This window comes from Podarcis bocagei (genome assembly GCF_964188305.1).
Source record: "Podarcis bocagei genome assembly, chromosome: 5".
Taxonomy (NCBI): domain Eukaryota; kingdom Metazoa; phylum Chordata; class Lepidosauria; order Squamata; family Lacertidae; genus Podarcis; species Podarcis bocagei.
The window spans coordinates 53,643,041-53,662,905 of record NC_138129.1 but is presented as its reverse complement, the minus strand read 5'-3'; the positions used below and the strand labels follow the sequence as shown (position 1 = coordinate 53,662,905).

Genomic DNA, 19,865 nt, shown 5'->3' with positions numbered 1-19,865 from the left:
GTGGGATATCAAGTAAAAAAAAAGAAAAAAAAATAATGCATGTGGAAGATGCAGTCAGCACTGTGTAGCTCAATTCACTGTCAGCTATGCATTTTGCATTCACATGAAGAGCCCTTGGCATATACTGACATATATATTTACACAGCCTGGTGTGTGTGTGTGTGTGTGTGTGTGTGTGTGTGTGTGTGTGTGTAGGATCCCAAAAACCATGGGTGGAACAAGAGCTCTACCTGCGCACATATGTATGTGAGGTGGTAGTGGGACCCGTGACAGGACTACACACTTCAACCTCCACAAACTGCTTTACCATTAAAAAAGGATGGGAGTGGGTTCAAGCGAGTAGATTCAAGCATGACTGGAAGTAGAATATAAGGTGGGGTATGTGCAGATAAAGGGGTGTAACCAATTTTTTTTCCTGGGTGGATGCAGGGGTACACATACCCCTAAACATTTTGTGAATCTAAGTTTGGCCTAATTGAGGGGAGCATTTCAATATGAGTATGAGAATGTGAGTACCCCTAAACTTTTTTTTAAGAAAAAAAGCACTGGGTGTAACTAGTCAGACAAGGAAATGTTCTGTTTTCTTTATTACGTTATATGGAACAAATAGGTTGCAATCAGCAAATCCGAAAGAAACTGAAGCTATCAGAGGTAGGCAGTTAGGCTTTTAGTCCCGGTCTCATCATGCCCTTGAATGCACATTTCTCCCGTGTAAATGAATTGCTGCAAATGGAGTTAAGCAGGAGTAAAGATACCTTTTGGCATAGTTTCTGTTATTGCTACCACTGACAATCCTGGTAGTATCTTTCGCCACATTCCTTATCTAATTATGAACATCTTTCTAGCTTTAACTGAGATTAGGCAATCCTGGGATCCTGCCCTTTTATCATACTCTGGTTGCAGCATGACCAGGCAAGTCCACCCCAACTGTCGTAGATAATACAGTATACCCAAAACTTTATTCAGTAAAGCTTTCTGCCAGATTGTAATGGAAGCGATTTAATTCTACCAAAGCCTTTCCGAAAGAGGGGGAATACAGAGCAATAACTCTTAACGCATCGCACCCACGTGAGCTGGAAAATGTTGAAAAGTGAGGAGTATACGGTTACATATCAAACCCGGAAACGGAAACGTTGAAGTTGGAGGCCGGGGGAGTTGTCGGTGTACAGTATTTTGAACTGCGGTGAGGGAAGGGAGCGCTCGAGGACGCGGCGCGCTGCAAACTGGTTGTGAGTTTCCCGTGGTTAGCTAATCTCGTGCTTTGCCTGACTTGATTGACGTCAGTCAGATTCGTGTATAATCAGGAGGTGGGGTAGAAAATAGGGGAATCGCTCCTGTCCCGCAGGCTCTGCTTTTTTTATTTTGACTCCCCTCCCCTTTTGGTGGGCTAGGGGATGGAAAAATTGTTAAAAGAAGGAGGGAGGGGGAATAACAACAACAACGTGTACCACTAACGTGCATTAAGTGCAACGTGGTATTATGCGTGGCGAGTGAAACTACACGTGTTTGCATTGAAGTGAGTCCCACATGGTCTTCTTTCCAACTAAGTGTTCATAGGAGTTACTTATACAGTATTTGTTTGGAAATAAGCCCCATTGAAAGCTGTGGGTCCCCGTCCCCCCAGTGAAGGTGTAGAAATATCTGGCTGCATTAAGAACTATGGCAGGCGATGCATGTATTCACACCAGTACAGCCGTGTCTGTAGTGTACTTTGCAGCGACTACGTATCAAAATCCAGTTGTTTCCACACTTAACAGATATTTAATTATGGGTGCTGTAACCACTCTTCCTGGAGATTACTACCACCGAGCACGCACCACCCCGGAGTAGCTTAGTTTACCCCTTGGCATTCCTGTTTAGAAATCCTTGATAATGTCTGCCAGTAATGTATGCATGGGCAAACCATTTTTATTTTATTTTTTTGGAGAAAGAGAAAAGGTTAAACTACTAATGCTTGTGGGTTGAGTGCATTCCCTTTTTAATTTTGAAATGGAGGTACAGTAACATAGTTGGGGGATTCTCTACCAAAATGCAGGGAGTCTACATTTTGTATCACATGCCTCTGGGCAAAACTCTGCTCTCTTGCAAGCACCCACCCACTCTCCATGCATTTCTGTTGCGAGTGGTTGCAATAAACCTTGAGGCAAATGACAAGCATCCAATAGCTAGGAGTGTGGTGTAACAACTGGCACTGTGGCAAGTGGAGGTGCTAAGGGATTCCCTGAAGATTTGCTTGAGCAAGTTCTCTTAATTATTTCGCTGTCTCAATTATTCAGACTGCCTCAATTTGTACTTGGTTCAATTATATTTAAATTGAAAAAACTAAATTGCTCTGGTTGATCATATTCACAATTTAACCTGATTCAGAAACCATTTAACAGAGTGTTTAAAGAAAAAGTTTTGTAGGCTTTATCCTAAACATAAATTTGTCTAGAAGCAAGCTAACTAAAACCAGAGGGCATTTTTTTCTGGGATTAGTGTGTAAACTAATTAGACTTGTATTTTTCTCCTGCGTATGTAATGATCAGTAGAAATTGGGTGTGCATAGGATTGTTGCTCAGAGTACAAATATGCTGATAGTTGAGTTTTGGGGTGGGGAGGCAACAGCACCCCCAGGACCCCTATTCCCCTTGCTTGCAGGACAGAGCTGTGTGCAATCTCACGGAATGTATTTTCCCCAATGTCTTTTCCCTAACCCCAAACTAGACTGTAGCTCATATTTTTAGAAGATACTGTCACATCAATAATATTGTGTGAATCAACTATTATGTGTAATGCTGTCAGCTGGTAATTTTGTTTTGGACAGCTTCTGTACTGTTCCTGCCCCTGCCGCCCAGAGTCCTGTGTGCCCTTTGCCCAAGTCTGCTCAGCAGTGATTTAAAGTCAACGCTTCTAAATCCACTATTATATCTGCTGGACTGTACAGTGGTAGCTCGGGTTAAGTACTTAATTCATTCTGGAGGTCCGTTCTTAACCTGAAACTGTTCTTAACCTGAAGCACCACTTTAGCTAATGGGGCCTCCTGCTGCCGCTGCGCTGCTGGAGCACAATTTCTGTTCTCATCCTGAAGCAAAGTTCTTAACCCGAGGTACTATTTCTGGGTTAGCGGAGTCTGTAACCTGAAGCATATGTAACCTGAGGTACCACTGTACTTGCTTTCCAAAGCAAACAATTTGAACCAGTGTGGCCTCATGGCTGGTGGTGGGTTAAACTAGCTCCTAGGAACCCTGAACTTAGTTCCTAACTTACACTGGACTAACTTTATGGTGTTGGATAAGTCACTATCAGCCTCTGTTTCTATTTTACAGATAGAGAGTAACCCAGAACCATCTTGGTAATATGATAGACTTTGTAAACCAAGCACTGTAAAGGATAATAACTTTAGGAGAGATGTCTAGACCAAATCATAAATGAAAAAATTCATATAACTTGTCTTCAAAACAGAATCAATTATAGCCTTTGCTGTTTTAATTCTGCAATCTATGCACTATAGCTGCAGTTGGAACTGGGTTTATTTGCCTCTGTGTCAGGTGAAATAGGATGAAACTGCTGGCATCTACTGATCAAGTTACTGATTATATATTATAACTTGCCCTGGGTTAAAGTTTAGATTGATGTTTATCTTATCTAAAGTGCAGAGCTGGAATGAATAGTATACATACATGCATATATAACTTTATTTGTATGCCACATTTCCGCAGTTTTTAAACTATGCTCAAGGCAGCTTACAACATGAAAAAATACAGAACTGCAAAATAACACAAGAAGTAATAAACAATAAATAAAATATTCAAAAAATATACAACCATATGGAATAATTTCCACATAAATCACAAGATCTAAAATAAAAACACAAAAGAACTGGCAACAACAGCAACATGACCCCCCTCCAAAAAAACCAGTACCCCATCCCAAGAGTCTTCTCATCAGCCTCTGCTAGTATACTGAATTGCACAAATCAAATCATATAGGTGCTAATTATGCTTTGTCAAATGAGATTCTTGGACATTTTTAAAATAACAACATGTACTTTTCTTTGCTGGTTGTCCTCTTAAAGGCTTCCATGTCATATTTTCACAGGACAATGAATCAGTGTAACCAAGTGGTTAATGTGCTAGCTTTGTACATGAGTTTGAATCCTAGCATGTTGGTTTCAAGGACCTCCCCAGGAATAATGATGAGGCTGAGGCTGCAAGTCATAATCACTTGGGAGTAAATGCCATTGAATTCAATTGGACTTTACTTCTGAGTAATCATGTATAGGGTTGCACTGCAAACCTGTGCATGCTTCCTTGGGAAAAGAACTTATTAAACTGAATGGGACTTGCTTATGATTATGTATAGGATTGTCTTCCACACACACATACTGTATATATATTTGTCCCTTCCAACTCTATGATTCTATTCTATGATTTTAAAGACAGGGAAGCTATGAATATACATGTGTTGTGAATATATAGTGTGGATAAGAGTTTTAAAGAGGGAGACTAGTTCTGCACACCAAGCCATTGTTTGCATGTAGGCCCTGTAACTTAAGCTCGTTTTCCTCATTGGCAGTATCCAATAGGCATTTATGATTATTTTATTAGAAATTTAATAGTAGAAGTAGGAATGTAATTTTCATCCTGCTTTAATTGTCTAATGGAGCTGGTGCTTAAATGGAGGAAGCAGTTTCATGGGACACTGCTATACAGCTGATCTCAGCGAAAGCTGAGGAAGTTGACAGAGACTGGAATCTCTTGAAACATAATTTCCTTTTACAATTCAGCCAGCAAAGCAGCTTTTAGCACATTGTAGGATGTTCCTCTTTGATAAACAAAATACTTTTCAATCAGCACAAATACGTACAGTAAGTCAAGGGACGTGGGTGGCGTTGTGGTCTAAACCACTGAGCCTCTTGGGCATGCTGATCGGAAGGTTGGTGGTTCGAATTCATGTGATGGGGTGAGCTCCCAATGCTCTGTCCCAGCTTCTGCCAACCTAGCAGTTCAAAAGCACACCAGTGCAAGTAGATAAATAGGCAAATAGATAAATACCTTCCCCTGCAGCGGGAAGGTAAATGGTGTTTCCGTGCGCTCTGGCTTCCGTTACGGTGTCCTATTGCGACAAAGCGGTTTAGTAATGCTGGCCACATGATCTGGAAAACTGTCTGTGGACAAATGCCAGCTCCATCGGCCAGAAAAGTGAGATGAGTGCCACACCCCATAGTTGCCTTTGACTGGACTTAACCGTTCAGGGGTCCTATACTTTTACGTAAGGGACGCGGGTGGTGCTGTGGATAAAACCTCAGTGCCTAGGACTAGCTGATCGTAAGGTTGGCGGTTCGAATCCCCGCAGCGGGGTGAGCTCCTGTCGTTCGGTCCCAGCTCCTGCCCACCTAGCAGTTCGAAAGCACCCTTAAGTGCAAGTAGATAAATAGGTACCGCTTCATAGCGGGAAGGTGACGGCGTTTCCGTGTGCTGCGCTGGTGCTGGCTCGCTAGCTGCAGCTTCGTCACGCTGGCCACGTGACCCGGAAGTGTCTTCGGACGGTGCCGGCTCCCGGCCTCTTAAGCGAGATGAGCACGCAACCCTAGAGTCGGACACGACTGGCCCGTACGGGCAGGGGTACCTTTACCTTACCTTTACCTTACCTTTATCTTAAACTAATCCAACAAAGAGTCGAGCAGAATGCCTTTTAATTACTTTCAGTTCCATGCACGTGCAGCTGAATTCAGTGAAACCTGCATCTGAATAAAAATCCATTGAATCTGCAACTTTCAGGCAATGGGCGTGAAGGAAACAGGGAAGTAGTTAGTTAATGGTGGTATATTGTGTAAGTTTTGGACAGCGAACAGAAAGTTGAGAATGAAAACCTGATATTGCTCTGTAGTGCTTGTTATGAAACAGGCTCTGACCGTGGCTTTGGGACAGACCAAGAGACCTTGCCTTTATATGCTTCTCTAAGTTTGTCAGAAGATAAACTGATATCTTGTTCTGATAACAAGCAAGCATCAGGCTACAGGTACAGACCTGCCAGCCAGCTTATGCACAGATTTATTCATTGAAGTGCATAGACTTACGATATCTTCAAGTTACGGTACATCCCAAGGTACATGGCAGGAGAAGGAGAGGGTATGAGCTTGGGGAATACTATGCCTAAATCCTTGTGGTCAGTCCTTTCTAAACTCAGACTTGCAGCATCCATGCTTCACTTTTTGGAATAAAGCAAGCTCTTCTAATTTATAAAGAATAACTTGAGCTGCACCTCTTATTTAAGGAAAGCCTGTCTTTACAGTACTAGCAGCAAAGGCACAGCTCTCCCACCCTGCAGGTTACGTCTACAGTGATTCCTCTTAATATGCTGTTGGTTTAATAAAGGTATTGTCCAAATATGGATTTTTATTTTGTGTGTGGGTGTAGATGTTTTTAAATAATTGTAAGCCACTGTGAACATTGTGTCTGCCATGGAAGGGCAGGATTTAAATTTTCCACATTAATAAAATGGATAAAATGTAATATAATTCATCCTATTATATATTTACACTTTACATTCCACTCTGTCAGTTTCAGCTTAAATAAGAATAATGTCAAGTCTACCACACATTCTGTTCTGTGTAGCGAAACAAATTGGTATAGCGTCCTAGTTAATATTTTTATTATTGCATTTATTTTAGGTAAAGATGTCTTCCGAGGCCAACTATGCTTTGCTTCATACTGGGCAAAAGCTGCCTCTTGTTGGATTGGGTACTTGGAAGAGTGACGCTGGACAGGTAAGCCGTGAATTTAGTGTTTGAGAGAGGGGAATTCTAGAACTCTATGCTAAAACCATTCAGATTATTTTTCTTTTTCTTTTAATCTGTGGCTGCATAGAAAGGTGAGGTTGCATGACCAGGAGCTACTGTATGTACTCTGTGCAGATAGAACATTTTTCAGTTTCTCTTTTGTGATTAAATGACTGGGGGTTTTCCTCAGACACATGCATGTTGTGTTAGGAGCATGGTGTAATAGAGAAGAGCACAATTACTTCTCTGGCATTTAAGCATGAATAAATGTGTTCATCCAAGAGCAGCAGTCATGAAGAATGGAGATTGTGCATGGATAGCATTAACCTACTTGTTGCACCTCCTCCTTCTCTCTTCATTTGCCTTCCTCTTTTTGATATCAAAGTACAAATGGATATTGAACTGAAATGGCTATCCTGAATGTAGATACAGCAATGCAGAGTCAGTTCATGTTCTGATTTAGCTGGACAGGGGCAGAGATGTTGGTTGGGTTTGGCGTAGTGTCCACTTGAATCTGAGTCCATGTGCAATAGTGGCATGACTTAGTGATTCACTTTCATCTAGCAGTGAGAGACATGCTGCTGAGGTTCACTACAGAAGAGTCCAGAAGTCAAATTCTACCTCAGCCACAGACCTGCAGAGTGTTTCTGGAAATTGTAGCTCTGTGGGAGGTAAATTACAGTTCCCAGAATTCTCTGGGGGAAGCCATGTGGTATGAATGTGACCTTAATTCACATCTTTGCTTGTCCATTTGAACATAGGTTGGAACAGTCTCTGCCTCTGAATTCTCTTGCACCATCTTTTATTCAATACCTCTGTACTGATTGATTTTGCACATTCCAAAAGCAAGATAAAGAAGGAGGAAGAACACCCACTTTGCATAAATTTTATAGGTCCTATTAAACATCCAGTCTCCACTTCACTGAAGTTCCATTTGCTGGCTCTGCTTTTTCAGTGCAGTTATAGATTCTTACAACTTAGTGGGGTCCAAAATTCCTTTTGAAGGGAGGCCAGTCATGTTACTAGTTGCAATTAATTTAATTAGTCTCTTTTTCAGTCTGTTTGTCTCACTCTCTGTCTGACCCAGAGTTCTGCCTTGGTGGGAGGACACTTTTCTTCCCTCAACTTGAAAGAAAAATGGTTAGGAGGAGGGGGAAATAAGGATTTATCAGGAACCAACAAGCAGGAAGTACATATTATTTATTTTGCCTTCCTAATAGAGTAGCTCCAACATGGATTCTGAGGAGAGGCTAATTTCCAGTCACAAGGCATGAAGCTTTGCATTCACTTTCTCCTTTGCACAAAAAAAGGGAGCCAGCTGAGGGAAACTTAGTCAGAATGAGATTAAACATTCTTTGGCATTTTAAATGTGTTTGTGGGAAGGGAGGGGACTACTGGTTTGTTCTCTGTATTTTGTGTTCTCATTTTGTACATTTTTGTTGTGAACTACCCTGTGATCTTCAGATGACGGGCAGTATACACATTTAATTAATAATGATAATAATATCTTCAGGCACTGATAATGGAGGTGACATTTTTGCATAATGTGTTTTTAAATGTTTAAAATCTAAATAATGATTTATTGATAATAATATTCAGTTGGAAGCCGCCCAGAGTGGCTGGGGAAACCCAGCCAGATGGGCGGGGTATAAATAATAAATTATTATTATTGATAATTGCTGGCAGCCAAAACTGGTTCTCCTGCTCTTAATCCCATTGCAACTGCAATGCTTATTAGGTGGAGACAGAACAACCAATTCAAATAACATGTTTTAAAGCTTTATTTGTCTTTATTTTACTTTATAAAATGAAATGTATATACAACTTGATTGTTAAACAAAATGAAAACCTCAAAGCAGTTTACAAAGTTTTAAAGGCATCTGCAAGTTTCATCTTCGGTAGAATTGCTCTCATTTGGTAGTGTGCCACATTTAATTTTTCTATAGTGATGACAACGCCTTGTGTAACCTGAAGTGTGTTGCAAGAATTTAATAAGCTGAACTTCCATTCACAGTGTATTTATAGCAATGTCTCCACTTTCTGAATAGTAATGGTGACCATAAAATGAATCATGCCAAGGCTAGAGGAAAGAAAAATCTTGCAGCTGGTGTTAAAGTGAGGGAAACAGAATTGTTTTATCATTGTGACTAAGGGAAACTGATTTCTAATTAATGTGGCTTTTTAGAACATCAGAGCGTTTGTGACACACTTTATCCATTGCCCAGGTTTCCAATAAGCAAAAGGAAATTAAATCTAAGAGGCATCAGAGGCTCTGATCTTTTTCTTTTTAAAAAAAACCCCAACAAAAGCCTAAAACCAAAGGCTATTATCATCCTTTTGTGAATATTGTTTCATCTCCTTTCAAACAAAAAATGCAGGAGCTTTATCAGATGAAACATCATCTAGGCATATTATTTATTCTATTATTGCCATGGAAACCTTTGCTAAATGTTGTTTGTTCTTCTCATTGGAGAACTGGATAAAAACATTGCTTAAAAAAATAAAATAGGCATAGTTCCGGTGGGTGGAGGACATGGAGAGAATGAGAGAAAATGTATTGACCTTGCTGAGAATCACTTACATACACATTATCTCTTTGTGGATGTGCAACCAGACAATGGGACTTGTGGTAGTACGTGTATGGTGTTCACTGTTATATGATGCCACTGCTCAAGGTGGCATACATGATTCTTCCCTCCTCATTTATTCTCCACAACACAGTGAGGTAGGTTAGGCAAAGAGGTAGTGACTGGCTCAGGGTCACCCAGTAAAGCTTCATGGCCAAGTGAAGACTTGAACCTTGGTCTCCCAGGTTCTAGTCTGACATTCTAACCACCTTAGCATAAATCACCTTAAAGTGTAAAGGGAAAAGGATAAAAAAGTGCAAATCTCTCATTTTATAAAATTATGAAACTTTCTCCAAGATGTATAGGCCTTTTGTCATAAGTTCTTGTAGATTTGGAATGGCACTGTCGGCTAAAATGAAGCAGATGTCTCCACATTCTTATTCAACAATCTCCCTATTTTTCTTACAGGTGAAGGAGGCAGTAAAATATGCCCTTAGTGCTGGCTATCACCACATTGACTGTGCTCCGGCTTACAGCAATGAAGGAGAGATAGGTGATGCTCTCCAAGAGATGGTTGGAAATGACAAGGTAAAAAAAAAGGAGCGAGAATATTGCTGCTGCAAAAAGGCTGGGTGGGTGGAAGTTTCATGTTTATTTCAGATTGGCTCTGCTTACAAAGTGTAATTACATCTCCATATAAACCTACCAAGATGGCAATCAGCTATTGTTCCTGCTGCCTGCTGTGTGTTAGTGGGCTCTGTTGCTTTGACATTCTCCCTATCCCCTTGCTAAATGTCCTTTTGCTGCAAAAAAAATTCACAGGGCACATTAAAAATATGTCTGTGTTGTTCTGTTGACTCTGGAAATGAAGCTTCCTTAGAATAATAGCACAGAAGGCACACACAAAAATCTAATCAAGGGATGAGAAACTTCTTGAGCACTGAAAAGATTCCCTTCCCCATTCTTTCTAAAAGGCCATTAAGAGGGAAGAGCTGTTTGTGACTTCCAAGTTATGGAACACCAAGCACCACCCAGAAGATGTGGAGCCAGCTCTGAAGAAGACCCTGGAAGATCTAAAACTGGAGTACCTGGACCTCTACCTCATGCACTGGCCACACGCCTTCGAGTGAGTGTCCGTAGGAAGGAAATGTGGAACATGAAACCACAGCAGCACTTAGAGGGTATGGGAGGGTCAGATATCTTTCACCATCTGCACAGATAGGAATCTGTTGTCACAGAATGATGAGCCAGCCCTGTTGCCCCTTCTATTCCTCAGGTTTACAGCAAACACAGTTCGTTTTGTTTGCCTTCACTGTTGAGGGTTTGAGATTCTTCTTTCTTTTACAAAAGGAAAAAAAGGGAGGAAACAAAAGCCTAATGAATGAAAACGAATTCTTAAGAGGCCTATGGAAAAGAAACCTGTGGTCCTTCAGTTGTTGCTAGATGCTAACTCCCATCAACCCCAACCAAATAGTGAGGGATTGTGAGAATTGTAGTCCAACCACGACTGGAGGACCATAGGTTCCCCACCCTGTTCTGTGCCAGCTTCTAGATTCTGTGCTGTTATAACCAAAGCTGTGGATTTATAGGAGTTACTTTTCCAAGGCCTAAGGTGGTCAGTCATAACTCAATTTATACGGCCATAAATTTATATGGGTTGGTTTTTAGTTAATAATTAATATCATATCAACTACTTGACCACATTGTAAGTGGGAAAGGAGAGGAGCTTGTTCTGGATCTGGGTCATATGACATGGGATTTTAGCAGTGCTTCTACTGAGTTGAACTTAAATAGACTTAAGATTGTGCTAGTTATCTGTTTGCTGTGCATATTTTTTATAATAGGCGGGGGGACAACCTCTTCCCCAAGAATCCTGATGGTACAATGCGCTATGACTACACTGACTACAAAGAAACTTGGAAGGCGATGGAGAAGCTAGTGGAAAGGGGGCTGGTGAAAGCCATTGGGTTATCAAACTTCAATAGCCGTCAGATTGATGATATCCTTGGCATAGCTTCTGTAAAGCCAGCTGTGCTACAGGTAAGGCAGATGCAGAAAAAGAGGGAGCAGGTTACTTTCTGAGATGGTTTTTTTGGCAGGGGAGAGAAGGTGGGCCATAAGGATGAATGCTTCTGTTTCTGTTGGGTGTGGGGTGGCTGTGCCGTGGAACTGCCTCTGCAGAATGGAACGTCCTGTACAAAAAACCCCGCTTGACTCTTCTAAGAAAGGTTCAAGTAGTTGAGACTTGCAGTTTTTAGTTAAAGCGACTGTTTACTCTTAAGGGTTGGTTGCCTTTTAATAAGAGAAATGCGATCAAAATAGCCCAGCTTTCCCACTCTTACATTATCAAGATTTCTTTTTCCTTTGGTGGTTTTGTTTTTAGCTTTGTCCATGCTGTTTGAGGCTGTTATTTTGAAGAAGCAGTACTAGAGTAGGGGGTTTGACTCTTTCTCCTCACTCCATTTCCCTAATTTAAATTGGGCCCCCAACATATTGTTTGCTCCTTGGCAGAAAGTGAGGAGTAGAGGGAGAAGTGATGTATTTATAGTGAATCTCTTGACAAAAAGATGTGATCATTTGAGTGAATGGGTACTTCAGACTCACTTGAGCCATTAATTATCTTTAAACTTATTTTTCATAGCATACTGTTGATTCTGCTACCCAGTTTGAGAATTAACTGTGATAGATCCTGGTGAAGTGCTATCAACGATTTGCTAAAACATGTGATCAATAACCAGAATTCTTATGGCAAAGGAAAGGGTGGTGTAGTCCTGCAGACTCTGAGTGGCTTGCATGATCCTCTGCAACAGAGACATTTGTTTAAAAAAACCCTCTCTTAATAATGTTCTCCTTTCAACATTGATTTCAGCATGACACAACCAGTCTCACAGCATTCCTTACAGTATTTGCAAACGAGAGTCTGGTAATAGAAGGCATTTTGTAAAGCAGTAGGGATCCTTAAGATCAGGTGTCTTGAGAAAGGAAGGGAAGCCAAAACTTGATTGTTTCAGAAAATATATACTTTTTTATACAAAAATTCTATAATAGCATAAATGGATTTACAAAGCTGTTATGCCTGGAGAGTGCGTTATCTGCATGTTGTCTTAAAATAAGCAGGACTGCTGCAGAATAAACAGGTTGCAGATTGTAGCTAGTATGTGTAGTAATGTTATCAGCCCCTGCAGGGTGGAGATAAAGAAATGGTCAGTGACTTGGGTTATTCTACTCCCAGTTAATCCAGCCCCAACCGTGATCAATCTTGCACTTCTGCTTTAGAATGTTTATGCCACAAGTGGGACGGTTTCCTCTAAGAGCAGAAATTATGTGGCTTGTGAATGCCATACTGCCGTTTCTGCCCATATATGAATTGACCTGCATCTGCCTTTCCTGCTTCTGAAGTGCAGGTGGGTGTCCCCCCCCCCCTTTTTGCAGTCTTCTCATTACTATATACTGCTTTTTTAAATAGGTGGAATGTCACCCTTACCTTGCCCAGAATGAACTGATAGCTCACTGCCATCAGAAAGGGCTGGTGGTAACTGCTTACAGCCCTCTTGGTTCCCCTGACCGGATGTGGAAGCACCCAGATGAACCTGTATTGCTGGAAGAACCTGGGATAAAAAAGCTAGCTGAAAAATACAGCAAATCTCCTGCTCAGATTCTTCTCAGGTAATAGCAGGCTAGAATTTGGTAGAGGAGATGGTGAGGACCTACTGGAACAAATGGATCTTTTTGATTTCTGTGCGAATTCACTATGAACTTTGTTTTAGCCCAAGGGGTGGGAAACCTCTGCTGTTGCTGCCCGCCCTGGGCAACTGTTGCAGGGCTACAACTCCTGTCTAACCAGCCAGCAAATTGAGCAGGTAGTCCAGAATCATGAGAGTTGTAGTCAAGCAACATCTGGAGAGTCCACAGGTCCCTCATCCTTGTTTTAGCCAAAATGGTCTGTTTAGCTGACTTTGGCTTCTAAATGGCAGTAAAGGATTTTCAGCTGCCTCTGCCATTTCTTATTTTGGCCTTTCAAAAGGCTGAAAGGTTATGGTGAGCGGTAGGCTCTAAGTGGAAACAATACTCTGCAAGATAGAGTCAGCTCCTTTTAAGAGAAGAGATACTGGAGGAAACAAAAGCCACCCAAGTGAGAAAGGAGAACGTAATATCCGAGAATATGCTGAGATTTCTTGGCTATATTGCAAGCATTATCAAGGCCCAAGTGGACTCAACTTTTCAAAAATAACCATTCATTTTGAGAATCCATTCTGAGGTTTCTCTGAAAGGAGCTGCATTGGAGCTCTGTCTTGCTCTCCAACAACTGATCTTTCCCAGAGCTTGGAGCTCTGTTGTCTTAAGATTATGCTGTGTCACACACTGAACCCCAAAGATGCCTTAGAAGGCATGAGAGGCCTGTGGCACGTACTATTTTGCTACCTGGATCGACTGTTTTGGATTTTATTGTGGAGGAATCACAGCCTCTCCTTTTAACTCTGATAGATGGCAAGTACAGCGCAAAGTGGTCGTCATTCCCAAGAGCATTACTCCTGCTCGCATACTCCAGAATCTCCAGGTGAGTGAGGCCTCCTGCCAGGCCTTTCAGAAACAGCACTGCCTTGGCTTGCAGTACTAAGGCTTCTGTTCTCCCTGTCTGTCCTTACTGACATTGTCTAAGTAAGGTGTGGTCCTACCATGTAGTAGTTTTATATAGCCAATGCATGCATATTTTCCAGTTCCAGTTCATTCTGTGCAGCAGCCACACGGTGCAGTGGTTGATCAACTCTTTTTCTATTATATGTATCAGCAGAGGCTTATCTGGGTATCTGATTTTTAGAGACTGGAGCATACTAGTTTAGCACATCCAGTTTTTGTAATCTACGTGTTCAGTCTGCTGCAGCTGACCCTCAATTGTGTGCATTCATTGCCATCTGTTTCCAGTGCCTCAAAGGGATTTTCCTTTCCAGCTTTGATTTGGGTGGCTGTATTCTCTTAAAGCCTCACTTCAAACATTTTTAATTGTACATGTTCTTTTTGGATTTAAATGAGTTCACCATAATCTTTGATCTTTTTCTCCGGGGCTTTTCTCTATAGTCCAGGCAAAAATAAATCTCTGCCCTCCCCATTTTGAGAGCATTGCTGAAAAATTACTGCGTAATTTTATCACTAAGCCGGAACATGGCTTTTCAAGTGCTATTAAAATGAAGTTCAGAGTCATGTTGGCAATATTATAGTGTTTTCAGGGAGATCCTCCCAAATGCTTTGGATTGTGTGCGTTGGAGTGGAGTGACTAGGAAGTTCCACTCTCTAGGATGACAGGAGGCAGGATTAAGATTACCTTCATTTCAAGGAAGCTGGTTTATTTCCTACCTCCAAAGAGACAGCAGGTTTTGCTTTTGCTTGAGATTAAAAAAACAACAACACAAAAATTGCATGACAACTACCAAACAGTGACAGTAACTCCATCTCCCGCATAGCAAAGTTAGGCAGGACAGGTGAAGAGATGAGCTGGACAGGTACTCTCTCAGAAGCAGATCATTTAACTTTCATTCCAACTTCACTACTGAATGAGAGGGCTTTGTGTTGGGCAACACTGGTTTTGCTGAAGAAGCCTATGAGAGTTCTTTCTGCTGCACCCCCTTCACCACCACCCTGTCACCATGGCCAAGCCTTCAGCTGGTGCTTAACTAGATTTGAGGAGCCTACAAATGAGAACTCCCTGATGGAAGTCAGAACTTTTTTCATTGGTCATCTTTGTGTCTGAAGATTTGTGGAGGGTAGCCAAGCCTCACATCACTAAATAAGTCTTCCCTAGGGAATTTGATTCTTAGGTCTGGCAACAAATTCAGGCTTCTGTTATTGAGGAAGAAACTGCCCTCTACCTCGAGGAAAGCAATAATAGCCTGTCCTGCCTTTTATTACATGCTCAAGGGTTGTAGGCAGGCTATTTGAAATTATTTAGCTTGTGAGCAAAGAGGGTTTCCCTAGTGTCTGTTTTCCATTGCAAGCTGCTGTGCACAAATGGTTCTCTGTCTCATTTCCAAAAGCTGGGTCTGTTTTATAAATTCCATGCACAGTGGCCTTGCAAGGAAGCCCTTGCTTATGGAGGAAGTCATCCATCTTAATTCTGCCTCCTGTCAACCCAGAGGGAGTTACTTCCACCTAATCTCTGCTATTCAGCTCCTTAAGGAGATTTGCTGATAACAGAGAAGCAAAATTTGTTTCTTTTCCACTTAGTCTTTAGTAGAGGAGATGCAGAAAAGAAGCATACTTCATATACACCAGACATGCATATTAGCTGAAAAACATCTTATAGTGGATTAAAGCTGTTTTTTAAAAAATAAGATAGCAGTAAGTAAAGAAAATGCTTATATGGTCCATCTTTTGCACAATGTAAGGTTAATGCTAACCTGCTCAATATAAGGAATGCACTGTGACTAGAAAGGCAAGGTAGAGAGGGTTGTGGATTAGTGTGAGTGAAAATCATATCTTAAATAATTCAATTTGAATTAGCTTGATCCTCTATTCCCTTTTCCCTTTCCTCTTCTGTGAAGAAACCCATTATGAGACCCCACATTTAAATTCTTCCCTGGTCTCCTTGCTGGCCCTAGTAGGACCAACTTGGCCAGTTAGCCCTGGTGATCATTTGGTGTCTACTTCCCCCCCCCCCCAAAATGACCCCTGAATTTTTGAATTTTATTGATATTGATGCTGCATTTTATGCTGTTTTTAAATTGCATTTTAATCAATGTTTTATATTTGCTGTTAGCCTCCCTGAGCCCGGTTTTTAAACTGGGAAGGGCAGGGTATAAATAAAAAAATATTATTATTATTATTATTATTAAAAGTATCTGCTTCTGGTTTTAGGTGTTTGACTTCAACCTGACAGCGGAAGAGATGAGCTTTATTGGGAGCCTGAATAAGAACTGGCGATATATTGTTCCAATGGTTACGGTAATGTTGCCTCTTGCTCTCTAAGGCATTTTCACCATAATTGAGGCTTTGTATCATTCGCTTCCCACGAGGGTGTTCAACACTCTAATCCTTCTTATTCATTTATCCCTTAGTAACTGGCATTCAAACAAAACAGCTGAAGTAGAACTTGGGGTGACCCATTGTGTAGATGACAAGCTATTTACTTAACATGATTACTTCTTGTCAATGCTATTGGCTAGCAAGCAGTGCATCATTTGATTTAATTTTTAAAACAGGTGTCAAACGTGTTGGTGTTTTTAGTTGTAAATTAGGCTTAAAATAATAAAATGAGAATTCCCTGGATGGCCTAGATCCAGGTTTGGGGCAAGTACTCTTTGGTGAAAGAGCTCCAGAAAAGATTTAAAATCACAAAACGAGCAGTAAAGTGTCGGAATATAGGCTGTTAGATCTTTAAAATATCCCCTTCTAAGTTTCTTTCAAAGCTCCTACTTCCTCTTTGTGAAAGAGACCACGTTTGGCAAACTGAAAATGTTTTACTTACAAATTCTTCAAAGGTCAGATTTATGTGCTTTTCCAAAAAGCAGCAAGTAAAGTATCTCAGGTTGTCTGATGAGAGGGCTGGCCCTGGTAGCGGAGGATATGTGATAAAGATACAGAGGATTTTCCTTCTGTGTAAAAATAGATCAGATATTTTTCCTTGCTAAGAGCAATGCATGAAGAGAATAAATTACTAATTTGTCCTTGGGAAGTTCTGTAGGTTTCATTTTGCTCCCTGCCCCCCCTTCCAATGCAATATTTAAGGAACAAGCAATTTTTAAATTTGCTTTTGTGATGGTACAAGCTGTATTGCCTGTGTTGCATACCCCCTAGTGGCTCCTGAGATGAGGAAGAAAACTATTCTTTATCAACAGAACCTTATTGTACATTATCCAAGGGTTTCTATAAAAGCATCATGTTGACCTCTCGTCACCCTTGATGGTTTTCCTTTTCTCTGTGCTGTGTGTGTGTGTATCCTTCAAAACATGTTCCATTTCCCCCAGTGTAATCGTATTCACACCTATAAACAATCTCATTTTACCATATGCAAAATACGATCAAAACTTTCTGTCAACTTCATTGGAGACATTGGCATGCTCCAGTGTTGTCAGTGTGTTTTATAAAAGGGCCTCAAATTGGGATCAATGCTATTTCATTAGATTCATGGCCCATACTCAGCTCAGTAGGATTAATTCTAGTTTTGCCTTGCTAGTACAGTATATCCAACATTCTATTACTTTAAGTTGCAATTGCTATAGAAGATAGCTGCTCCTTTGGTCAGCTTCTATTAGCTGTGACAGTTTCCCCACTGGTTATGCACATGCACCTGAAAGATAGCATTCATTTTCTAGAATAACTGTAACAATTGTACTTCTTTTTCACTTTATCTTCTACAGGTCGAGGGCAAACTTGTTGCAAGGGATGCTGGACACCCCCTCTATCCTTTCAATGATCCCTATTAACTCCAGTAGTTTAGAAGACAGAAGATAGAATTTCACTCAAGACTGCCATGGGTTATTAGACGTTTCTGGGATTTTTGTGTCTGTGGCCTTTATTTGTTTCTACATGTTTATAAAGAAATGAATGACAGGAATAGAAATAAATTGCAAGAGACATGTGTAAGCATTAAAAATAAATGCACAAGTTTGTAAGTCCCACCTTGGTCCAAAATTATGCTTATGCTATGACAGCAGTGTTAGCCTGATTTAACACTGAATGTGCTCTAATATCACAAGCCTGCTTGAAGCAAACATAATTTGAAACAGGATGTGCTTGATATTGCTACTGCATTTAATGCTAGATGGAAATCACTAACCCCAATGTGTATTAACTGAACCATTTCCTCCAGTTGTGTATGAACTCTCAGGAGGATAGTTTAAAACAACCTTTTCACATTTTTCTGTCCATCTTTTCCAAAATGCCCTCCCTTATTTACATATGTTTATATGCATGTACTTCGTAATGGAAGACCTTCTTTAATTAATTTTATTTGATTTTAAATTATTTTTCTTTCCCATAAAGAAGAGAACAAAAAAGAAACCAGAAAGGGAGAGGGAAAAGTAGAGAAAGGAGTACACATAATCTTAATCATCACTAGAATCCTGTAACAGGTCAGAGCTCATAGTGACCCATCATGCAAACAGGTCTATATATGGAGTCCAAAATGTCTGAGGACTTGCCAGTCTGTCTCCTATGAAGAGCCACTTCCTCATAAGAAGCTACTGTAAACCAGCCTTCTGATCATTGTACTATTGATGGGATTGAAAATTACTTCTAGTGTTGAAATACCAGCTGTTTTGCTGTCGAAGTGGTGCTCAGGATTTAGCTATGCAGTCCTTCAGTGAAGTGCCACACCATGGAGAAGTAATTAAGTTAAATGTCTACATCCATGAAATTCTGATTTTTTATTTTACAAAAGGGAGCACAGTCACCCACTCCCTTTCATATTCTCTAGCTCCCTGTTCCCCTCACCCCTCTAACTCAGTGTTATTCAGGATGCCCTTGTATAGAAAAACTATTTTGTGTGCGGGGCTGAAAGAATCAAATCCTCAGATATTCCTGGTGACTTTGATACTCTAAGAACATTATGTCCAAACATGTGCACAGGTATCTTATACTGGAGTTGAAGGGGTACTAGTGTTTTTAACGTAACTTTCGGATTGCTGCAGTTGGTTAAAGCGTTTTGAATTAAAAGCAGACATATATTGCATCTTCAGGGATCCAGATCCAAAATACAAACCACAGTTTTCTTATTAGAATTTTTCTTAGTAAAATTGTCAGCTGTCTGGGTATATTGATGTAATGATTCCATTGGTTGGAGTCTTAAGATACCTTGTCTGAAAACCTATACTGTCTTTTTGGTAAATACATTCAGTTTTGTATATGCTAGCAAGTGTGTATATGTCTGATATTATTCCCAAGGAAGATTCACCTAGGTTGCAATATGCTGCAGCTAGCGCACTCTTTGATACAGTGAGTGACTGCTGCATGTTTACGTGAGATTAAGAACATAAGAACCCTGTTGGATTACATCAAAGGCCCACCTGACCCAGCAGGGGTGGTCCTCAACAACATTTGACCCCCTCGAGTTTCTGAGGACTGGGCTTTGGGAAAGAGGTGTGAGGGCTCTGGCAAGGTCACACAGTCTTCCTTTCTCCTTCCCAAAGCCTGGTTAACGCTTTCCCAACTCTTTATTGATGTGCACAACTATGCAAGCTGTAAGGGAGAATCAAAAATGGTGTGAGACTGAAGAGATGATGTACAAAGTAAAGCTATCAAAAAAAAAAAAAAAAAGGCTGAGATTACATTTTCCCATGTCACTGGTGCAACTGTCTCCTCCATTGCTAACATCTACAACCTGTGCATTAGGCAGGCAATTTACCTTATCTAATGAATGAAGTTAATTATTCAGCCTGTGAAAGTAAAGACCCAGCAGGATGACATTTGGGTAGGTAGAAACTTTTAGCAGGGAGCTAATAACAAGAGAGGAGCAGCAGCTGTTGATAGCAGAATAGTGATGAGGTTCTTAGTTGCATAATCAATGTCCGTGTCTACTCATTTAAAAATCTTCATCACTAGTT

The 19,865-nt window shown here is 40.7% G+C and overlaps 1 protein-coding gene across 3 annotated transcripts; it reads left to right on the top strand.

The window, feature by feature from the left end:
- Positions 1-1,077: 1,077 nt before the first annotated feature.
- On the top strand, positions 1,078-19,173 carry AKR1A1 (aldo-keto reductase family 1 member A1). Of its 3 annotated transcripts, none has more exons than XM_081195582.1 (9): positions 1,078-1,229; positions 6,656-6,751; positions 9,799-9,918; positions 10,305-10,456; positions 11,175-11,370; positions 12,797-12,996; positions 13,816-13,888; positions 16,180-16,266; positions 17,682-19,173. In XM_081195582.1, the coding sequence occupies exons 2-9, from the start codon at positions 6,662-6,664 to the stop codon at positions 17,745-17,747; spliced, it is 984 nt and encodes a 327-aa protein (XP_081051708.1). In that variant the 5' UTR covers positions 1,078-1,229; positions 6,656-6,661; the 3' UTR covers positions 17,748-19,173. The 3 variants fall into 3 exon arrangements, with proteins under 3 accessions (XP_081051708.1, XP_081051710.1, XP_081051709.1); XM_081195584.1 differs by having other exon boundaries at positions 1,081-1,189; positions 6,657-6,751; XM_081195583.1 differs by having other exon boundaries at positions 1,156-1,243.
- Positions 19,174-19,865: the final 692 nt, after the last annotated feature.